Source organism: Lissotriton helveticus, chromosome 9, assembly GCF_964261635.1.
Source record: "Lissotriton helveticus chromosome 9, aLisHel1.1, whole genome shotgun sequence".
In the NCBI taxonomy this organism is placed as follows: domain Eukaryota; kingdom Metazoa; phylum Chordata; class Amphibia; order Caudata; family Salamandridae; genus Lissotriton; species Lissotriton helveticus.
In genome coordinates, this window is record NC_136070.1 from 123429682 (window position 1) to 123452710 (window position 23029).

The 23029-nt window shown below is 44.1% G+C and overlaps 1 protein-coding gene across 5 annotated transcripts in view; it reads left to right on the forward strand.

Annotated features, from left to right (window-relative positions):
* Positions 1 to 23029, forward strand: part of EXD1 (exonuclease 3'-5' domain containing 1) — a 930113-nt gene that overhangs the window by 867312 nt on the left and 39772 nt on the right. For all 5 annotated transcript variants that reach the window (XM_078659594.1, XM_078659592.1, XM_078659596.1 and 2 more), the window contains one exon: positions 6493 to 6684. In XM_078659594.1, coding sequence (XP_078515720.1) covers positions 6493 to 6684 — 192 coding nt within the window. The remainder of the gene's footprint in view (positions 1 to 6492; positions 6685 to 23029) is intronic.

The following is a 23029-nucleotide window of genomic DNA, read 5'->3' on the forward strand; positions in this document are numbered from 1 at the left end:
GTTTCATTCCCTTCCAGTTGATCTGTTGAGCCTGCAGATGACACTGTGCTTGAAATACTAGACATGCTTGCCCAAGTCGTTTGTTCTTTCAATCCATCAAACTTTCTTGAGAAGGTAAAGATACAGCCTTCCGCATAGTCTTTGGTGTCACGTATAAACTTTGAATGTTTGCGGTCCCTTACAATCTCCTCATGTTTCTCAATTTGAGTTTCTAATTCTCCTTTAAATTCGATCAATTCTGGAGTTGATTTCAATGTAGAGATTTCCTTTTCAATTTCTTTCAATTGGATTATCAATTTTTCCAGGGAAATATCGATATGTTTTATTAAAATTTCAATCAAACCTAATGAAGAACGTAGTATGAACTCTCCCCATTCCTGCAATAGATCATTTGTTGCATCCTGGTTGTTTGGCATTAACATTATGCGCGATCCTCTTGGGACACGTTGTACTTCCAGATATTTCTTTAATGTTATTAGTTCCCATGACTTGTTGATTTCTTTTCGACTAAGTTTTTCCCATGTTTTTAATTTGCTCCTCGCATCCGTTTTTCCTGTTGTGGTTGCTGTACTCGCCCCACTTTCAGTGCTGCCCTTCTCAAACATGTCCGTTACAAGTACATTCCTTTTGGCAGCTCTTTGCTCCATTATCGCGCTGTTCTTTTTAGCCTTTTAATACAGATCGTAAATAATGTTCAAGCTTGGATTCCGTCCTGGTCGGTATTTTCGAATAACTACTAGTCCCCGTATTTCCGCTCGTTTCTAGTTTGAAACCTCCTGCGGTTTTACAACTTCGTTATCGGACTCCCCGAAACTCAGCCGAGTGCATTCTTGCTTCTCTTGCAGTGCTTTCATTCATACAACACGCTTACCCGGACTTGCTGCGTGTGTCATCCGATTCCACGTTGAAAGCCTCGCTGCTTTGTATTTCGGCGGTCACTGCTTCCGGTATCATATACTCCCAAATCGGTTCACAATCCCGGAAATTCAGCGCTCCATGCTGGTGCGATTCCCCTGCAGCTGAACCATGCCGCTATAAATTGCACAACTTCTCCTTCACCAGGAAAAAATGGGTCGCACTCCCAGGGCAGTTCTTAATCTCAGCTTTATTTGTATTCTGGCATACAAAGGCTGACAGCGCGTATATTGATCTACGCGTTTCGGTGTCTCACCACCTTGCTCACGATCTGGGATATATATATATATATATATATCGCAAGCAAATAACTCCATCCACTTCCACCAAAGCCTCGGCGGCGAAGAAGGAGAAGCGAACCACTTCTTTGTCAGGCAAGATGTTTTATTCAACCTTCAGCAGCAGTCAACAGATGACGCGTTTCGGGCTCAGGCGCCCTTGATCACATAAAGGCTGTAAATGATTGAAGCCATTTTAACCCCTTCGACGCTCATGACGAGCCCAGCTCGTCATGGAGTTTCCATTGGTTTCAATGGAAATTACATGAAGGACAACAAATAGGCTTAGCATCCAAGTGGTTAAAATGATATGCCCTTCCCACTCAGGTCACATGTTCAGCAAGTTAGTAATGAACATAGCAAACAGACTGCATGATTTAAATGCACTCGATGGAATATTGCTAATGTATTACATTCATTATGCCATTTAGACAAATTATCATGACCTTAGATAACATTTCCGATTATATAGATAAATAAAACGGAAACTTACTTTGTTGTAAACTAGCGTCAAGAAAACATTTTTTGAAACCACAATCTAATTTCAAAAATAGAGTCCAATTGGCAAATTAGAATTCCTGGATAAATCCATATACACGTATAAAGTGCAATAATACAATTCAACATAACTGCATAAATGCATATAATTACTCGCTGATTCGTGACTCTGGTTAAAAAGAATGTGCAAAAGAAATGCAGAGCATAGCAGCAATATTTATAATGTACAAAGTACCATGTGCAAATGATGTGTTATTTCGTGCATAGATAAAATGGTTACGAGATAAAAATGCATCTTGTAACCAAACCAAGGCTGGGACATGACATAAAGAAGATATGTGAAGAGATGGCATCAGCTTATTTTTGGGAGTCAGTATCTTATAACCTCAGACCATGTTCAAGGAGACCACTTCTCTTATACCAATGATGCCCTACATCTGATCTAATGTCTCAGCCATAGTGTGAATAAGTGAGATAAGAAATTGACAGCCGTCATAAATCATATATCAAAACTACCAAATATTCTCATCTATACCTCGAGTTAACAATATAAACATAATGAAAAAATAGGGTATCTGCATCAAGACCAGCAACAAATTCTGGGATATGAAGTATATCTCACTCAGCTTAGGGAAAACAGTCAGAATACATAAATTACAAGCAAGTATACATATCTTCGGTGTTATTCAGTCCATTTGGGCATTTGCTGTCGAAGTTAAGAATAAATTTAGTTTCTAGTCTCCTAAGCAAAGCCTCTCTATTCCCTCCTCTGCGTGGTTTAGGGACGGAAGATACCACATAATATTTGAGACAGGATAAATTGTTTCCATGTACTTGTTTAAAGTGGCGTGCCACTGGGTAATTGGGATCACTATGTAGAATTGCACGTAAGTGCTGAAGGATTCTCTCATGTACCTGCAGCTTGGTGCTACCGATGTAATTGAGTCCACAGGTACAAGTGAGAACGTAAACTGCGAATTCAGTTTTGCAGTTAAAATTTCCCAATATCTTGTGTGGTATAGGACTGAATGGAGTATGGTATTCTGTTGTGTTTACCCCAAACTTGCACGCATGACATGTGGAGCATTTATAGAAACCATCTTTGGGTTTCAACCAATTAGGTTCACTTCTTACTTCGGGACTTGTGGGATCTAACACAGCTCCCATGTTTCTTGCTCTGCTGAATGTTATCGTGGGGCTAGATGGCAAATTCATCCTAAGAACGGGGTCAGTTAATACTATTGCCCAATTCTTATTGATGATAGATCTAATTTTACGTTCATTTTCACTGTAGGCTGTGATTAGTCTAAGACATTGATCAATTTCAACTGACCCGGAGATTGCTGGTAAATCAGATGAATCATGCGGGACAGGCTCTTCCTCTAAAAGGGCTGGAAGAAGACTGGCTCTAGATCTTAACGATGTTTTAGACAGAGCTGTTGTCAAGATTTTATCAGAATAGCCTCTTGCCTTCATGCGTCGCATGGATTCTGCAGCACAAGTGTTGAATTCAACCTCAGTGCTACATATCCTTTTCAGGCGTAGTAGCTCCCCATAAGGGATGCTCGCAATCAGGTGCCTGGGATGGGCACTCGAGGCATGGATCGTGACATTGCCAGCAGTGGATTTTCTGAACAGGGTACTTTCCACTCTTCCATCAACTATGTATAGCTTGACATCCAGAAATTCCAGACTGGAACTGTCTATGTGGTGGGTAAAGTGGAGATTCAAATTATTTATGTTGATGTTTTGAATGAATTCCAATGCTTTCTCTTTACTACCTTGCCACACGATGAAAATATCATCAATATACCTATAGTAATGTTTGATGTTTTCTTTAAAAATGGAAGAATAGTCCCTCTTAAGGACCTGCTCCTCCCACCAGCCAACATGCAAGCATGCATAGCTGGGGGAGAAGCAGGCTCCCATGGCCACGCCCCTTAGTTGTTTAAACAACTCCTTTCCAAATAGAAAGAAATTGTTGTTGAGACACCAACTTATCAGATATATATATATATATATCTCCCAAAACTGCCACTTCACCTTGCCGTCGCTCCACACACCTCTGGTGCCTCCAAACGCGGTGGTGAGCCGCGCAAACTTTTTAAACACAGTACGCTGAAATCACGTCAGCTAGAAACAGGAGCACATATATCACAGCCACAGCTGGTCGATTTGGGCAGAAGGGCCCCGCCCGCCCCCTTTTTCCCCGTAGGAACAGTGTCTGTCAGGCTGAACAAAAGTCAGCCTGACACACTATTCACTTTTAGTTTAAGCAGCTAGGAGACACACATGTGCATTTAGCGCTTTCTCCTGGCTGCCTGAACTGAACTTTGCTGGGCTGAGAAAGTCACAGCTCAGTTGAGCGTGACTTTCTCAGCTCAGCAAAGGTTGCTGAGGCCCTCCCCTCAGTGACGAGGGATTGCGTCACTGATTGCCTCGCACCTGGGCGCTTCAGTTTTAAGCCCTGAAGTACCCAGGATGGAGTGTCAATCAGTGACACTTCATCAGAGAGTGGGGTGGGGCAGTAGTCTCCCTGACCGCATCCCACTCTGTGATGACGATAGGACTGCTGCCTTCCTAGCCTCCTGGAAGCTCCGAGGTAGAGCAGAGCTGGCTAAAGGTAAGTGGAATTTAAGTTCTTTTTACATTGTTTGGTGCGTGCGTGCATGTTTGGGAAAGAGTGTTGTGAATGAATGTGTTTGTGTGTGAGTGTGCGCCTGGTTGTGAGTGTTGTGTATGTGAGCCGCGTGTGTATCCCGTCCGCCCCCCTCCCGCCAAAACTTGCTGCCACACATATATATATATATATATATAGAGATATAGATAGAGATATAGAGATATAGATAGAGATAGATATCCATTCATGTGGAGTTAAGTAAACCTATGAATATATGTATATATGCTTACCTTGTTGATATTTTGTTCCTCAGTATTCTGGCAACACCGGCTATACCGGCTATTGAAGGCCCTCGCCAGCTACGAAGGGCTATAAGGCTATTAGAACATTCTGCCACTAGAGGGCTATAAGGCTATTAGAACATTCTGCCACTAGAGTGCAGAATGTTCTAACAAAAAAGAACAAAGCCTTATGGGAGCGTGAGGGGATTCCAATCCCCTCAGGATTCTTGAAGCCTTTGTTCACAGCCAGAGCTGCGAACAAAGAATCATTGGAATTTTGGAGCTCCAGGCTTATACCAGCCATTATAAGCCCGGAGCACTCCATTGTTAACAATGGAGCTCCCAACATCCCAATGTTCTAATAGCCGGTATAGCCCAGCTACGAAGGGCTATAAGGCTATTAGAACATTCTTCCACTAGTGGGTGGAATGTTCCAACAAAAAAGAACAAAGCCTTATGGGAGCGTGAGGGGATTGGAATCCACTCAGGGTCCTTGAAGCCTTTGTTTACAGTCAGAGCTGTGAACAAAGAATCATTAAAATGTTGGAGCTCCAGGCTTATACCAGCCATTATAAGCCCGGAGCACTCCATTGTTTTCAATGGAGCTCCCAACATTCCAATGTTCTAATAAGGTTTAATACCATAAGAATACAGTGACCATGGGGATTTGAGAGAACAGTAGAGGGTTGTTGATGAGTGTATTGAAAGACGGATCTGACAAAGGGCCAAGCCTTTGCAGCGCAAAATTAGCGTATGTTCAAATATGAAGTAATCTGATCGATTGTCTAATGTGGCATTAATCTAATAGTTATAATCCCATAACACTAGGATGCATTTTGACGTGATGAACTTTGTCTATTATAAAGGTCAAAAGAGAATGTTTGTCTAAGATGAAAGAAGGAGGTTTTAATGTTTTATTAATGTAATTTGATTTTCTTTGCCGAAAAGACCACATTTCGGATTATGCCAAAGACAGGATGGATGAGGGAGACAAAGTTATGCCAGTGGCTAAAGACATTTAGATAAGACCACTGCAACTAGTATTGAGACAATGTCAGGTTAACCCCTTCGACGCTCATGACGAGCTGGGCTCGTCATGCAGTAGCCTCCTGCTACGCTCATGACGAGCCCAGCTCGTCATGAATGTGCGAGGATCGCGAAATCCCAGCACAGCAGGGGAATTCCCATAGCATCCAAGAGGTTAATACATTTAAGCAGTTGGGAACTGGAAGGAGCGAAGCAGTGCTGTTTTGTGAGTGGGTGGAATGATAGGCACAGTGCTAGTAGGGCAGCTCTCTGCTTCAGGATGGCAGAAGGCTTAAGTAATGGTCTGGTACTTACTATGGCTTTGCGGTCGAGGTGCAGGATGTAAAGTGCAGCTTAAGTAGTCTGATCAATGTAAATAACGTCCAGGTAGAGGCATGTACCGTGGTCTCTGTAAGAAATCAAACTCATTGGTTTGGCAGGTGTTGGTATTTCAGAATGTTAGCAGACTACAGTACCTGAGGAAAAGGTAATACAAGATGTGCAAAATTAAGAGGGTACGAGAAGAAAATGTCTAAACTTGGTTTTAAATTACTTGATACAGACAAACAGCCAGACTTAAAAGCTTGAAAAGAGTATTTTATAGCCACTGGAAAAGGGTATGCAACCATTTGGAAACATTCCAGGGAGTGGTGTGTGAGTAGACAGGCTGCCAATTACCAACTGTCTCCAAGGAATTATATGAAGTGGATGTTGGGAAGGAGTCATTTTAAAAGACTCAGGAAAACAGAGAAGTGTTCTCTGGGGCTGCGCAAACAGTCTAAAGAAGGCATTGGGTTACTGATTAAATGGCCCTGCTACAACATGCCAGGATTTGAGGTTGCTAACTTGGTACTTTGGTCTTTGTTTTTTCCAGGATGAACTGGACATTTGGTTTGTACGCCCAACACCACCAAGTTTGCTGAAGGTGCTAGCATTAAAAGCTGTGTATTTGCTTCCTTTGAGATCCGTTCTAATGGATGAAATGATGTCGGACTACACATACTTGGTTGATGCCTACATCAACACATACCGTGATGGGGAACCAAACCAGCTTCCAACCACAGCGGTAAGACAAATCTTTACCCTTATGGGCAGAAAACAGTTCTGTTGTGTATTTCAACCTAATGAATCGCACTACCCTCACCCCCACCAATATAGAAATGTTGCAATAAATAGAAGTGCATTCAGGTTTTAAAATTGTAATTGGATTTTTGTTTGTTTGTTTTGCGCATGATCTTTGTCAGCGGCAGAGTCCATTGACAATACGCACAGCTGTTTGAAGCTTTTAGTCTCTCAACTTCCTTAAGTCCTTGCATGATCAACAACCCCCCTCGCAACATCCCCTCCCCTGCAGACTTTGGAGTCTGTCCCACAAGTGCATGAAGTGTTGATCATTGGTACATCTGATTTGAAGTGCAATATATTCTGCATATGGTACGGCATACATCTGGTATAAGTAAACAGTTACACTTAGTGGGCTCAGCCAAGTTTGGCGGCCATATCTCACTGCAGAACTCTAGTGGCCCGTCCAAAGTACTCCTTTGAATGTGCTACAGAAATTCAGTGTCATGACGTGTGCATTTGATACACAGTTAATTTTTCATCTTTGAAGACCCATTCCAGGGAGTCAACCTTTAATGTGTCCCAAGTCCTCAAAGATGGGGTTTGGATGACTGCAAATGTTTTAACAACAATGTCAAAGTCTGAAAATTCTTCCCATTGTTAATAATATCAGTTCACGAGACAGCACCCAATTGCCTCCACTCCCCACCTCAAATGGCAAAGTCCCAATAGTTAGGAATCTTAGTATTTTCCTAGATTCTGATACGTGTTAGGAAATGCAAATCACTGTTGTAACTAAATTCTGCTTCTTTTCTTCTGAGGTCCTTGTTGGGGGGGTTTCACTTCCTTTCTTTTTTCCCTTTGAATCACAGTTATTAATGCCTATGTTTGGTCTTTCATAGTTTATGGATACTTCTTCTGTTGTGGCCTCCCAAAAAAAGAGTATCCACTGGCTTCAGAACATTCAAAATGCGTTGGCCAGAAAACTTGATCAAGTGTCAGACAGTCTTTGGCAACTTCAATGGATTTGGGGCTAAAAAGGTTAATTTCAAATTAGTCTATATTCCTCATATAACCTAACATGGCAAAGGCTCTAAATTATTTTCTGAAAAATTTATTAAATATCATCGAGGCTGATCTTTAAAATCTACCATCCTATTTAAACTTGCTTCGCCCAAATCAGACTTAGACTTAAGACAGTATATCTTTGCATGCACAAGGTGCAGCACATTCAGGACAACTTTCTCTGATGCATGAATCGAACCTCCTCTAATTTAGTTGAATGTTGAAAATTAGGTGCTATCACCATTGAGGGCCTTATTTATAGTTTGGCAGAAAGATTAACCTATCTGCCTTATTACAAGGCCATTATATGCTGTGGCACTTGTATTAAATAGTATCTGTCACAGAAACACTCACTGTTCACACAAGGGGTCTTTTCAGAGTGTCATCTCAATCTATCGGTCTAAGTCTAGGGCATATTTATTTATTTATTCAATTTATATAGCGCATTATCACCTATAGGTCTCTAAGCGCTTGTACTTGGAAACACTGGGCATTGCAGGAACAGGCAACGAGTTTATAACAAGTCCCATGCATCTTGGAACAGCACCGTTTTTAACATCCGACGAAATGGCAATAGATTAGACTCCTTCCGAAGGCAATATGGCAATTTATTCCAGACTGCCGGAAGAATGGTCGAGAAGGCACGTCCACCCAGAGTGGACAGGCGGAAACGAGGGCTGACCAACAGGATATCCTCGGACGAGCGCAATGTCCTCCTAGGGATATACCGCAACAGTCTGGCTTTGATGTAACTCGGCGCATTGCCATATACTGCCTTATGCGAGATGCATAGACCTTTAAACATTACCCTCTGCTTAATGGGAAGCCAATGTAATTGGCGCAGGAGCGGCGTAGCATGCGTACTCCTGGATTTTTAAAAAAATCAGTCTAGCGGCATCGTTCATGACTATTTGCAGTCTTGGGAGTTGTTGCTGGGGAAGCCCAACATAGAGGGCATTACCGTAATCCAGCCGTCCTAGGATCATTGCGGACACCACGCTCCTTAAGGTAGAAAAAGACAGCAATTGGGAGATTTTTCGAAGTTGCCTAAGGAGGCCGACGCATGTGCCCACCACAGAAGACACTTGCTTCTTCATAGACAAATTACCATCAATATGGATGCCCAGACTTTTCACCGCGGCTGCCGGTACTGGAGTCCTACCCAACTCCTTGGGCCAGAAACGGTTGTTCCAAGGGTTGCCTGAGATGGTGATGGGCAACACTTCGGTTTTATCTGGATTAATCTTCAAGGAGTTGGTGGACATCCAGTTGATTGTAAACTTTAAGATGTTATTCAGCCTGGCTTGGGCTCCTGACGAATCCTCGATTTGGATGATAATCTGTGTATCGTCAGCATAGTTGTATGTTTGACAATCCATCTGATTAAGAGCTGAAATCAGTGGCTGCAAATAGATGTTGAAAAGGAGCGGTGAAAGAGCAGAACCTTGCGGAACTCCACATGTTATGGCCGCTGCTGTAGATACTAGGTCTGACAGCTGAACCCTCTGCGATCTTCCCTGCAGGAATGAAGTAAGCCAGCCTAGTGCGGTCCCCCCGCACTAGGCTGGCTGCATGTGCAGGATATCTGTTGAGAAGAATGTTACCTGCAAAGGTTGTTCTCAAGTAGACGTCCATGCTCGCCTTTGCAGTGATCTATTTGATTTGTTGCTTTTTCTTTGTTTTACTGCATGTTTAAGATGCACGCATAACCATAATATGGCTGGTTCTCGTAAGGTGCAATCGCTGCTGGGCAGTGAGGTACATGTCTTCTCCAATGTAATATAAATATAGCATATCTTTTAGAGGGTGTCTTTTCTTTGGTTTCTCTGGCTGTTTGGTACCCCCCGAAGACCTAACCCTTCCCAATTCTCATCTAACACCCGACAACAGGATCTTCTAGTGTTTTAGGGCTGCAGATGTCTCGTCTCAGGTTCCTGCAGTTAGGAACTTGTAAATATCTCAGATTGTCTATCTGTTTCGGTCTTCAATAACTAGCCATCTTTAAGACATGGGAAGAGATATTGCTGCTCCAGATTGTATTATAGAATGAGTTACTCAATGTCTCACTTGACAATAATAAATGTTCCTCCTCCAAGATTTTGAAATTTGCTCTACAGGTGTGTGGATGATTTGAACTCTTTCTGTATAATAGGGCTCCTGTTCGGAGTAATCTTTTCTCCTGCCACAGATCAACGCCTGGATCTCGAGGGCTAGTGTAAAGTCAGGGTTTGATCGAAAAAGTCGTAAATGGCGAAGGGAAGTATGTCATATCCATAGGTGCTCCAATTTCTTCAGGACCCGTTTCTTCTTGTAGTTGGAAAGTTGTTCATCCCCCTGCGCCTGCACCGCTTATCCGGTCAGTGTGCCATCCACTTTGGACTGTTTGTAATCGTGTCGTCAACAAAACAGTTATTTCTATCGAGCATCTGTCATCAATGAGGCTTAGTTGAGTTGCCTGGAACTAATCCCATATATATGCAAAAAAGTGCTTGGCCTGTTTAAAAACCCCGGGATTAGGCCAATATAAATGTAAGAGCAAAGAATACTCATGTACGTTCATAATATGTATTTGGGTAATTACATATTAAATGTCTCATAATTTACATTGACTTGACATATCAAAAATCCGGAAACAGGAAGCAAAAAAGATTTGTCAAATGTTGCAAATGTATTTGACTAGTATTTAATGTGTATGTCTATATGGAGCAAATCTAGGCAGAGAGGCAGTGAAGCATTGTACAGGGTGAAAGGCAAGCCGAGGACGCTGGGTTCTGGGAGCAGAAATATACTATTACTGCATTGTGATGTAGCCGTTTATAACCCTTTAACTGCTGAGACTTTTCCACCCCTTATGCAGAGCCCTTTTTTTTTTTTTTAAAGCTATTTGGGGTACTTTGCTCTTTCATCTTTTAAACTTTTTCCACTTCAGGTATTCTTGCCAAATCTGTGTCCTTTTTTCATGCAGCCCACAACCTTTCTTTATCCACAGTGCCCTGCAAACCTCCTCCCAGGCTTGGATTTTCCTGGACTGATCTGTTCCTTTCGCTGGCACTAGTCCCAACCACATAAACGGGGAAACTTTATCGGCACAAGAGTGGGAACGCTAAGTGGTAGGAATTTTGTGGCTCCCTGAAGATTCCGAAAGGTTCAGTGGGATCCATGCACGGCACACTCCCATGGGTGTCCACGGTTCTAGACCTGTCATCCATGGCTTGGTTTTTCCCCTAGCCTTTTACCTTCAACCCTCCTGTTTTGCTGACTTGCTCGGTTTAGGACTTTGCACACTGCTAACCGGTGCTAAAGTGCTCGAGCTCTCAGCTTAAAATATGGTAGTATTGGCTTATACCCTATTGGCATATATAATTTACTTGTAAATCCTTAGCTTAAATGGCAATACCTGTGCGTAAATGAAATGCTCTAGTGTTTTGCTGACTTGGCTTTAGGGCTGTGCACAGACCTGGCATTCACGGATTGGTTTCCCCCCCTCCTGTTTTGCTGACTTGCTCGCTTTAGGACTCTGCACACTGCTCACTAAGCTAAAGTGTAGTACAGGTACATGCAGAAGAAAAGGTTACTTACTTGTAGTCCTGGTTCTGAGATTCTGGAATCTTCATTCCATAGTTTCTTCTGAAATCATTACTAGTACACCCTATAAAAGAACTGACTCTCTGAGGCAAACTGCCAGGAGGGTGCACTGTGGTTAAGGAGCTTCATGGATTCTTAAAAAGGCAGAGCCTTGTTTCTTCTGTTTGCAGTATAAACATTTTCTTCTGTTTGCTTTAGAAACCTATCGGACTGCATTTTCCCATATTCATACAGTTCCCTCTTTCTGAGCAATAGTGCTGCAAAGCAGGTTTGAAATTGGTATTCAGTGTCATAATACTCCTCTCAGAAAAGGAAATTGAGCCTCTGATAGGATATCACAGGGTGTTGTATTGTCAAGAATAGAAATGAAAATTAACACTGTATAGAATTTTTAAATGGACTGTATATTTAAAAAAGTGCTCCCGGGTCCATGCAGGCATCACAGAAGTATTTAGTGTTTAGGACTTCAATAAAGATTCCTACCATGCAGAATCAGGACTACACGTGAATAATGTTCTCTTCTCTTATCTTTAAGCATTCTAGTGTGCAAGAGTCTTTTTACTCAAAAGAACTAAACCACTAATGGAGGCCCTCATTATAGTCGGCCATGGATGGCCAACAACTTCCTCTAGATTAAAAAGATTCTCCCCTTTATTGTTCCCTCTTTCCATACCCCAGCAGTGAATGCTAACATTCAATCACATCTTGACTATGCTAATTCAATCCATCTTGAATCCCAGGACAAAATATTACGTCAACTGCAACTTATTTAAAATGCTGCAGCAGAGGTGCTTACAAAAACCGTAAGAAGAAAGTGTATGTCACCAATTTTGCAATCTCTACACTGAAGACCTATTCAAATTAGGATCGCACTTAAGGCCCTTAAAACAGTCTATAAAGGCCTTACACCTCAGATCATCTTGCCTTCTGGTCAGTACATTTTCTTTCTATCAAACATCCTTGTCATAGATTGTCAAACAACGTTTTGCTTGCCACCATTAGGACTAGCTTGGTCACTTACAGAGCACATGCTTTAGTTACAGCAGTGGCCAAAGCATTGAACTCCCACCCTTTGATTTTGCCTGCAGAGACCATTCTTCTCTGTTTAGCTGACAACCTTCCTTTTTAATAAATAGGTATCTTCTGGTCTTTTTTCCTGGTCACTCTTGTATTTTAAGCTAGTGTCCTCCTAAAGCATCATGAAATGTCTCTACGACCATTCTACAAATAAATTATAACGTAACACAAGGTGCACCTTTGACCATGACATTCACCTTGTCACTCTTCAAAAATGACTGTGTGTTGAGGACTTGGTTTTGAAATGGTTTGTCTTAGCCCTCCAGCAGATTTATGGAACTCTATGGGATAAACACCTCTCGACCCCCTATCTCACTTCGTACAGCTTACCAAATTGGCCCATTCCGGCTCCCAATGCTGTCTAGTATAAGAAATCAATGAGCAACCTCCTTTTCAGTTTTGCTATTGATTACCACCAATATGGTGATGACACCCTACGCTGGCTGAATTACATCTCATGAAGGGGCTTCTTTTATTGTAGATTTCTTTATAAAAAAAAAGACTGGCTGGTTCGACACACTCATCCTCAACTCAAACAAGATTTAACTCTTGCATTTTAATCCTTTAGAGACCGCTCTTAGACTCCAGTCTGGCATACGTTCCTCACTCCCAGGATTCCCAACGACTTTGGTAAAAAAAGCTAAATCATTGAGCTTCATTTTTGACACTAGGTTACATTTTAATCAACATATAAAAAAGATTGGTAAATGGTCTCATTGTGAACTGAAACCCATACAAAATATTTAACCGTTTTACCCCATGGACAACCTAAAACTAGTGGTGTTGGTCATGGTTCTCAATGGGATCAGACAAGAGCTACTAAGTGGTGTGCCCATATTTTGAAAGAATTGTGCCACTCAAGTGGTCTTTAATGCTGGCATGTTTCTGCACCATATCATGCCAGTGTTAAACGCTCTTCAGTGGATAACCTGTAATTAATCACACCTAAATAAGTAGCTTGTTTGCTCATTATCCCGGAGGAGAATATAATCCCAGAAATAAGAGGCCTTTGCATGGAAGGCTCAAAAACTCACAAATTAATGACCTGGAAGCAGACTTTCTCTGTCTGCCCTGAATCTCTGAAACTACCTACTATTTTCTGATAGGAAAGTTGCTAATCTGAACATAGTTAAAGATGAACTCGAACCCTTGCAAAGAGTCTTATGATACAAAAACCTTAGCCTAATTGAACTTTATACAGTAAAGCTCTGCATCTTGTCTACTGTGCCAAGTATTATAGACTGAACCCGGTCATCAAATTATATCCTTTGTTCCTCTAACCACTGTGTTTCCCAGAAACTTAAAATCACATTTATTCCGTTGTTCATTCAATCCCATCCTGTGTGATGGCACGGCTGGTTTCCAGGTTTTCTAGAGCCCTGATTGTGTCAGCTATGATCCTCTTTCTTCTGTTCAATTAAAGTTATTGGTTTTCGCTTTAATGTTTAATTTACATCCAGCATATAGTACAATACTCTTCACTCCAGGAGGCCTGAGCCACACTATATAAAACTGTAAATAAATTAATGTTCTAAGTATGTACTTTCAAATGAGGTCTTTCCAGTTTTAGGTGTGATTGTTACAAACATAGTTGTTAGAAATTGGATTACTGGTTGAGGGAGGTGAGCCCCAAATCAAGCCGCATCCACAAACCTGGGCATGGTGAAGTGCAAGCAAACCCCAAATAAATCTGTGCTCAACACTCTGATAGCTTGGAACAGAGCAGCCAGGCTCAACTTGGAGGCCCTTCATACAGTAGTAAAATAAAAACACAATACGTGAAAAATCTGTCACAAATTTAGGAAAATAGAGCACCATTCATTTAATAAGCAATTTAACACCAAAACAACAAAAAATCCATTCAGTAGAACCGGAGATATATGCAATTTTCACGATTCAAGTGAAAATAGCACCAAAAAGTGCAAAGCGCCCCTCACAGCTATCTTCATAGACTATCTTCACTGTAGTGAGAAACTCCTGTTGTTGGGAGTGGTTGAGCTGAAGCTTTCTGGTGGCACGCCCCACGAGGGGTCTATGCTGTAACATGAAGGGTCAGGTTGGGAACTTCATGTTGGCGGGCAGTACAAACACCAAGGTTTTGGCATCAGCGGGCCAGTTTGTGATCTCAAAGAGCCCAAAATATCAATTCAGCTCCACTGAGGTCAGCAGACTAGACCTTGGAGTCATTCTGAGTTCAGATGTAGGATTAATCTCTCTCAAATCAGGGAGGAGGATAGCAGTCCAGCAAGGCAGCTGCCCAGGAGAGAAGCACTCCAGCAGAGTGGCAGTCCTTTTAGCAGCAGTCCTTCCTGGCAGAGTCTCCACAGGTCCAGAAGTATATGGAAGAGTTGATGTTTGAGGCCCAATATTTACACCTTTGAAGTTTGAGACGGATCTAGAGGTTTCCCTTTGAAGTGCACAAGTTTCCTGACTCCCCAGTCCTGGCTCCAGACTAACTACAGGGTGTTTACAGCCATATGTGGAGACAGGTGACGGCCTATTCAAGTACAAGTTGGGCTGTGCCTAACCCTGCTCTTCTATCCTGTCATTGGTGGGCAACCTAAGCTCTCTATTGTGTGTGACTATCCAGGTGGAATACACAAAGCTCCACTCGCAACTACGCCCAGTCATGTTACCCAGAATCGGTCTGCAGGCACTAAATGTCCAAGGCATGATACTACCAACTTTTTAAATATTTTGTACCCTGCCCTGTGGTCTGTTCAGGGCCTAACCTAGGGGTAACCTTTATGTATTAAAAAGGATGGTTTGGGCCTGACAAAAAAAATTATTTTGCTAAGTGTAAATGATAGTTTCAAATGCACTCACGTGGCACGCTTGTCTTTGGCAAGCAATCACTGTAGAATGGATGAATGAAATTTTCAAAGACGATTTTAATAACTTTCAATATGCGTGGGGGTTCTTAACTTAGTTATCTCTTGAAGGGTTTACCACTAATAACCTGCCCATCAAGAACATGAGGACTACACCTCTTCCAATTTTGAATCGCCACTCATGATAGTCCTGGAACACCCCAAGGGCCCCTCTGGACACAGTGCACCCCTACACCCCATCTACACAAACGTTGATAACACTACTAAGCCCCTGATCCACAGATTGAGTACCTAGTTTTATTTTATGCTTATTCTTTGGTTCATTATTTGTTGGACAAAGGGAGAGGGGGGAAGGGGTGGGGTTTGTCAAGGGATAAATTAGAGTTTAACAAGCAAATGGGACTATTGCCACTGATTCTGAGACTGTTTTTGGTAATAGCATTGTACGATGAAACAATGGTCCTCATTTTTTTTATGTACCCTGCAAATGTTGTTGGGAAAAATGCAATAAAAAGAACTATGACAAAAAAATTGACACATTGTCTGCATTGGCACTAATGGCATTTATTTTACAGGTCATAGGCACATGTAGCACCACTTTACTAGAGCCTCACAAGTAAATTGGACATGACAATTGGGTGTAATTCAGTTCTACCATGTTTTAGGAAGAGAGAATAAGCACCTTAGCACTGATTAGCAGTGGTAACGTGTACAGAGTCACCAAACATATTAAAAAACAGGTTAAAAAACTGGAAGATGAGGGTAAAAAGATTAGGGCCAAGACCAACATGAGCTCACTCATGTCAAAAGCTAGGGTAGACTTGTCAATACCTTGATGGGCTTGCCTGCTTAGCGGATCGAACATGGACGAAGGCCCTCTCATGTCGGGGCACTTGTCAGTTCTATGCCTCTGTCAGTTTTGTGCCTCCCTGAGCTCAGTTGGACCCCTCTGTCAACGCTCTTCTGAGCCACTCGACTGACCCATGGGGAACCCTTCTCCTCACCAGTAGACCCCCATCTGTGCAGCTCCTAACCTTAACTTGCTCACAGATGCATCCCAGTAAGCAGACAGCACCACCATGGCCAACAAAGGGATGTGGACCATCCCACCCCTTGGATCAGGCTTCTGTACCCAACCCAAGTAAAACTCTGTCCATAAGGACAGCAACCACAGAGACCATTAACAGCGGTCCGTGTCGAGAGCTAGGCCTCAGACCATCCACTGCCAAGTGGAATCTACATGCGGGGATTTTAGGGAGGCTTCTCTTACATCCTTGGGGCTGGCAAGGAGTTCTCTATGGGTTCTCTGACCTCTGAGGTTTCTCAGTATGGGGGATGGTAGGCACTCTAACTCCCTGCCTGGGTCACCTTGCCCCCCCTTCACCGCCTCCCCCTCGGCACTGGGGTGAGGCTAACTCACTGTGGTCGGGGCTCTCCTAACCCCCCCCCCCCCCCCCCACCCCCCCTTATGCTATTGCTCCCTGGGCTAAATTATAGTCCAAAGCTTAAGTGTTACATTCAGGCTCTCTTTATTCTTGGTGAAGTGATTGTCTCCGACAGGCTCTTTTAGTCAGTCTCTTTGAGTCCAAAAAAACCCAAAACACTTGACATAAACCAGGGCTCTTCCCAATGCGAACTACCAGGGGGCCTCTCCTTCCGCTGTCCTCCTCTCAGTTGGTGGTTGGATGTACCCAAAACAAGAAACAAGGTTCAGGCTCTTTGCCCTTAATAATACACAGAGAAATGAGGCCGGGGTGGTATGCCTTCACCAAGTACCTAACGTGCTGTGCCTAGGTGGGGGAAACATTTGGTGAGTTATGGTGGCCTCTGACCTGCTCCCACAACCCCCGTAATATCCCCGGGCATGCAGACTGCACTTGCCTGCTACCACGACCCTCCTGGGCCGTGGTTGTGGGAGACTGACTCCTCTTGGTTGGGGAGATTCGTAGTCCCAGGCTCGTTGCTCCTAGAGCGGTGCTCTTTTCCTGGCTCCAGTCCGACGTCCTGGCTGTCCCGCGTTGGTTCCCAGACGACGTGCAGTTCCCCTTCCTCCAGTACAGACTCGCGCTGCACACCTGGAGGCTCCTTACACTCGCCACGGTCCACGTCTTCCTCTCCTGCTCCAGTCGAATGCCGAGGTTGCTCTTCTCCGCCTTTTTTACTCGTTGCCTCACCTGCGTCTTCCCCAGCCACTCGCCGCTGACCACACTTCCAGTCGCGTCTTCCATGGGGGCCATATTGGGTTGGTCGGGTGCTTGATCCGAGGGTCCGAAACCCTCACATTGCCTCCCCCTTAGGAATGGACGGTCGGGTCATTCAAGAACGGGAAACCTGGATAAATAGTCCACATTGGTCTGTAGCTTTCCTGGAATATATATGGCTTCAAAGGTGAAAGGCTGCAATGCAAGGAACCATCGTAAAACTTTCGGGTTAGTCTTTATGTAGATAAAAGCCAAGTCAGGGGAGCATGGTCAGTTAACACTAAAAAGGAACGTCCTAAAAGATAATACTGGAGAGCTTCCATGGCCCATTTCAGTGCTAAGCACTCTTTTTCAATAATTGCATATTTGGTTTCCCAGGGGAACAGCTTTCTACTAAGATACAGAACGTAAGTCTCCTGAGTCGTCTGGTTGGGATAATACAGCACCAAGGCCTCTCCCGGACGCATCTGTTTGCAGTACAAATGTTCTTCTGAAATCAGGGCAGGTAAGCACCGTGGATGTACAAAGAATTGCTTTCAACCTTTGGAAACTGTCTTCTTGGGGAGCTAACCAGGGAAGGTGTTTTCCTGTATTTTATTTTTTTAAGCAAGTCAGAAAGGGAACTAGCGAGTTACGAAAGTGTGGTATGAACCTTCTATAATAGCCCACTAACCCAAGGAAGGACCTTACATCTTTCTTACAGATGGGCCGGGGGATTTTAGTGATGGCTTCTATTTTTGTCACCTGCGGCTTTATGCACCCTTCACTGATGGTGTATCCTAAATAGTCTATGCAGTCTGTTCCAAAGGTGGTCTTCTTGGGGTTATGGGTGAGTCCTGCTTGTCTTAAGGACTGGAGTACCGCTTCTAGGTGTACAAGGTGTGTCTCCCAATCTGGGCTATGTACAACAATGTCGTCCAAATAGCCGACAGCAAATTTATGGTGAGGTGTTAGTATTGTGTCCATTAACCACTGAAAAGTAGCAGGAGCCCCATGGAGTCCAAAGGGCAGGACTTTGAACTGGTATAGACATGTTGGTGTAGAAAAGGCTGTCTTTTCCCTAGCAGAGGTGGTTAATGGGATCTGCCAATAGCCTTTAGTTAGATCTATAGTGGTCATTACTCTGGCTTCCCCTAAACGCTCCAATTAATTCGTCCACCCTAGGCATTGGATAGGCATCAAATTTCAATACTGTGTTTACCTGACGAAAGTCAATACAAAATCTAATGCTTCCATCAGGTTTTGGGACGAGAACCACTGGAGATGACCAAGCACTGTTAGAGGGTTCAATTATGTCGGCTTTTAACATGGCCTGTATCTCTTGGTTCACTGCTTCCCTCCTTGCTTCAGGAATGCGATAAGGTTTAAGCTTCACTGGCTGTTCGGTCTTTGTGAGAATGTCGTTCTCGACTAATGTGGTTCTTCCAGGATTGCCAGACACTACATCGGCATATTTTTCACACAGAGAGAGCATTTGTTGTCTTTGCTCGGTTGTCACTCGGGGTCCTAATTGAACTTGGCACCCTTCTTTATCACCCTTGGGAATAAAGGATACTTCTACAGGTTTGTCTACCATGATGTGGTGGATGGGAATTTCTACCTGTGAGGTACTTGGCAGGGGTTCTTCCCATGCCTTTAACAGGTTTATGTGATATATCTGTCCCTCGTTCTTTTTCTGGAGTACGTCTACTCTGTAAGTTACGGGTGTTACTTTGTCTAAACTTTTGTATGGACCTTGTCAGGTAGCTAGGAGTTTTTTTTATCAGTACTGGGTAATAGTATAATCACTTTGTCCCCTACTTTGAATTCTCTAAGGCTAGACTGACGGTCATAGAGGCGCTTTTGACTATCTTGAGCTCTCTCCATGTTTACATGCACCTCTTCCCATAAGGAAGACCAGGTTTCCTTAAGGTTCGCTGAATACTGCAATAGGGGTTGGCCCTCCTCTTCCTCCTCTGTCCATTTTTCCACCGCCATGTCCAGAAGTGTTCTGGGCTGTCTCCCAAATAGGAGCTCAAAGGGGGAGAAACCTGTTGATTTTTGTTCATGTGTCCTGATAGCGAACAAGACAAGGGGTAGCTTCCTATCCCAATCTCTCCCTGCCTTATCTATGCTTTTTCATAGTATGGTCTTGATCATGCCGTTGTATCTTTCTACCAGCCCATCAGTTTGGGGATGGTAGACCGATGTGCGTATTTGTTTTACTTGGAGGATGTTACAAACTTGTTTCATTAAGCGGGACATGAAGGGGGTGCCCTGATCAGTTAACAATTCTTGAGGAAACCCTACCCTGGAAAGAGAGGTGACCATTGCGTGAGCTACCGCCGAGGTAATAGCGGAGGATAAGGGTATGGCTTTGGGATATCTGGTCGCATAATCCACCAAGACGAGAATATATTGGTGGCCTCTAGCAGAGGGAATGAGAGGACCTACCAGATCCATCCCTACCCTTTTAAAGGGTACATCAATGATGGGGAGGGGGGTATAGGGGTGCCTTAGGGACAGCTGGTGTGTTGATCAGCTGACAGCGAGGACAGGTGGCGCAATATCTGGCTACCTCTTGGTACACCCCTGGCCAATAGAATCTAGGCAACAAGCATCTTAGGGTGTGTTCTTTCCATAGTGTCCACCCTCTGTTTGACTATGAGCTAGTGACAATACTTGTTCCTTGTAAGATCGTGGGACAAGTAGCTGTTCCTTTCTTTTATCCCCTTCATGAGAAACCTGATATAAAAGATCCTTCTTTAAACAAAAGAAGGGGCCTACCTTATCCAGTTGATCTTCCTGGACCTGGTTCCAAGCATTTTGAAGTGTGGCGTCGTCCTTTTGAGCGAGCGGAAGCTCAGTCCTGTCTATTGTGATGGGTCTGAGGAGGTAAAGATACTAGTGGGTAAGACTAGTTTTTCCTGAGCATATCTGGCTCTATCGTATCTTTTTTCGCTACGTGTTTTTGGCGTTTTAGGAAGTGGCGCTACTATCTCTTCAAAGAAAGGGGCACTATTCAACCATAGAGTCTGTAAGGGAAGATGTGGTATACGTCTGTAAATACTCATGAAACCTGGGAAGGTCCGTCCCCAATAGGATTGTCTCCGGAAGGTTTGGAACCACCCCCACCTTTCTTAGCTGGGATTCCCCATCTATGTCTAGTAGGACCTCAGCAAGGGGATATAGTTTCTTATTACCATGAACACATGTTACTTGTATGCATTCTTCTTTCACTAATTGTGACTCCCTTATCAATGAGTGATCAACTACTGAGTGATGACATCCTGTATCTAGGAAAGCTACCACGGGTCTCCCATTCACATATATTTGTTTTTTATACCTTTCTGGCGGATTCCCTGTCACTAATACCCTCCCTCGAGTATACCCTACTTCCATCGGTTCCTGTGGGGAAAGACGGGAGGGACAGTTGCGAGCTATGTGTCCCCACTCTGCACAGTGGAAACACTGAGGTCCTGGTAGGGCTGGAGTGGGTACGGGTGGTCGGGGTTGGGGTCGTGGGTTAATTTGTCCCTTCACCTCTACTGGAACTAGACTGGGTCTCATTGGGGTCCGTGGGGGTCCGGTCTGGGGTTTATGGGATGGGGCCTTAAACGCAGGAGAGCGGTGGTATGTACCAGCCAAATCTACTGTGAGGGTAACCGTTAGGTTAGGGTGCTGTTTTATCCAAGCTCTCGTGCTAAATGGTAAGGCCTCTAAGTATTGTTCTAGATATACCTTTTCCGTGAGCTCCTCCACAGAGGATACCGTAGGCTGTAGCCAGCGGTTACCTAGGTCCCTGATTCTTTAGTATAAAGCCCTGGGATTGTCCCCTGTTGTCCATTTCTCTTTTCTAAATTTGGACCAATAGTACTCCTGATCACAACCTAACCTCTCTAGTATAGCCTTCTTTATGTCTGTGTAAGCGGTAATCCCTGCTGGGTTGGCAGCCTGGGAGGCGGCCTGTAATTCGCCTGATAATAAAGGCGCAATGTACTGTCCCTATCTTTCTTGAGGCCATGTGGCTGTGGAGGCGACTCTCAAAGTTAATAAAAAAAATAGTCTGGGTCATCCCCTGCCTGAAATTTCTGCAATACTGAACCAGGCACATTGGGATGAAGACGAGCACTCGAAATGGCATCCGTAAGGCGTAGTACAGCAGTATCTTGTACTTGTTGATTCGAAGCCATAAGAGCAGCTTGATCTTTCAGGGCAGCTCTCCTTTTGTGCTTGTTTAGTCTGTTCTTCAAAGACTAACTGTAGATGACGCTGGCCTTCGGCTAGCTGAGTTATAATGGCTTCCATGGTGGGGTCCTGTCTTTTCCTGACTAGAATCCCACTTCTGACACCACTGTGGTTGGGGCTCTCCTAACACCCCCCCCCCCCACCCCCCTCACCCCCCACTCCCTTTATGCTATTGCTCCCTGGTCTAAATTATAGTCCAAAGCTTAAGGGTTGCATTCAGGCTCTCTTTATTCTTGGTGAAGTGATTGTCTCAGAAAGGCTCTTTTAGTCAGTCTCTTTGAGTCCCAAAAAAACAAAACACTTGACATAAACCAGGGCTCTTCCCAATGCAAACTTCCAGGGGGCCTCTCCTTCCGCTGTCCTCCTCTCAGTTGGTGGTTGGATGTACCCAAAACAACAAAACAAGAAACAAGGTTCAGGCTCTTTACCCTTAATAACACACAGCGAAATGAGGGAGGGGTGGTGTGCCTTCTCCAAGTACCTAACGTGCTGTGCCTAGGTGGGGGAAACATTTGGTGAGTTATGGTGGCCTCTGACCCGCTCCCACAACCCCCGTAATATCCCCGGGCATGCAGACTGCATTTGCCTGCTACCACGACCCTCCTGGGCCGTGGTTGTGGGAGACACAGACTCCTCTTGGTTGGGGAGATTAGTAGTCCCAAGCGTGTTGCTCCTAGAGCGGTACTCTTTTCCTGGCTCCGGTCCGACGTCCTGGTTGTCCCGCGTTGGTTCCCCGACGACGTGTAGTTCTCCTTCCTCCAGTACAGACTAGCGCTGCACACCTGGACGCTCCTTACACTTGCCACGGTCAGCGTCTTACTCTCCTTGTCCAGTCGATTGCAGAGTTCGCTCTTCTCTGCCTTTTTTACTCGTTGCCTCACCTGCGTCTTCCCCAGCCACTCGACCGCTGACTGCACTTCCGGTCGCGTCTTCCGTGGCGGCCATATTGGGTTGGTCGGATGCTTGATCCGAGGGTCCGAAACCCTCACACCCACCCTCCTCAGGATCCCTCCCAGGTACCTTGCCAGACACTCTGGTACTAACCTAGAGGTCTGTCTCCTTAGCTAGCTCCCTGGGGGGTCAGTAAGCTTGCAGTCAACAAGGTGTTGTTGCAACTCTCTTTAACAGTTACGGATGAGTCAAAATGAGATTATACAGCCGTTCCTAACCGCTCACTTGGATGCCCTTCACCCAACCACTCAGTGGCTTCCTGGAGATAGGCCTGTCCATCTGTGACTGTCCCAAAACCTTAACCTGTATCTCTCTGGTGATAAAAGCTGCTTTCATGGGGGAGTATGACATCTGTTGGTCACCTCTAAAGTCAACATGGTATCCCTTCCTACAACTGGCATGAGCCTTAACA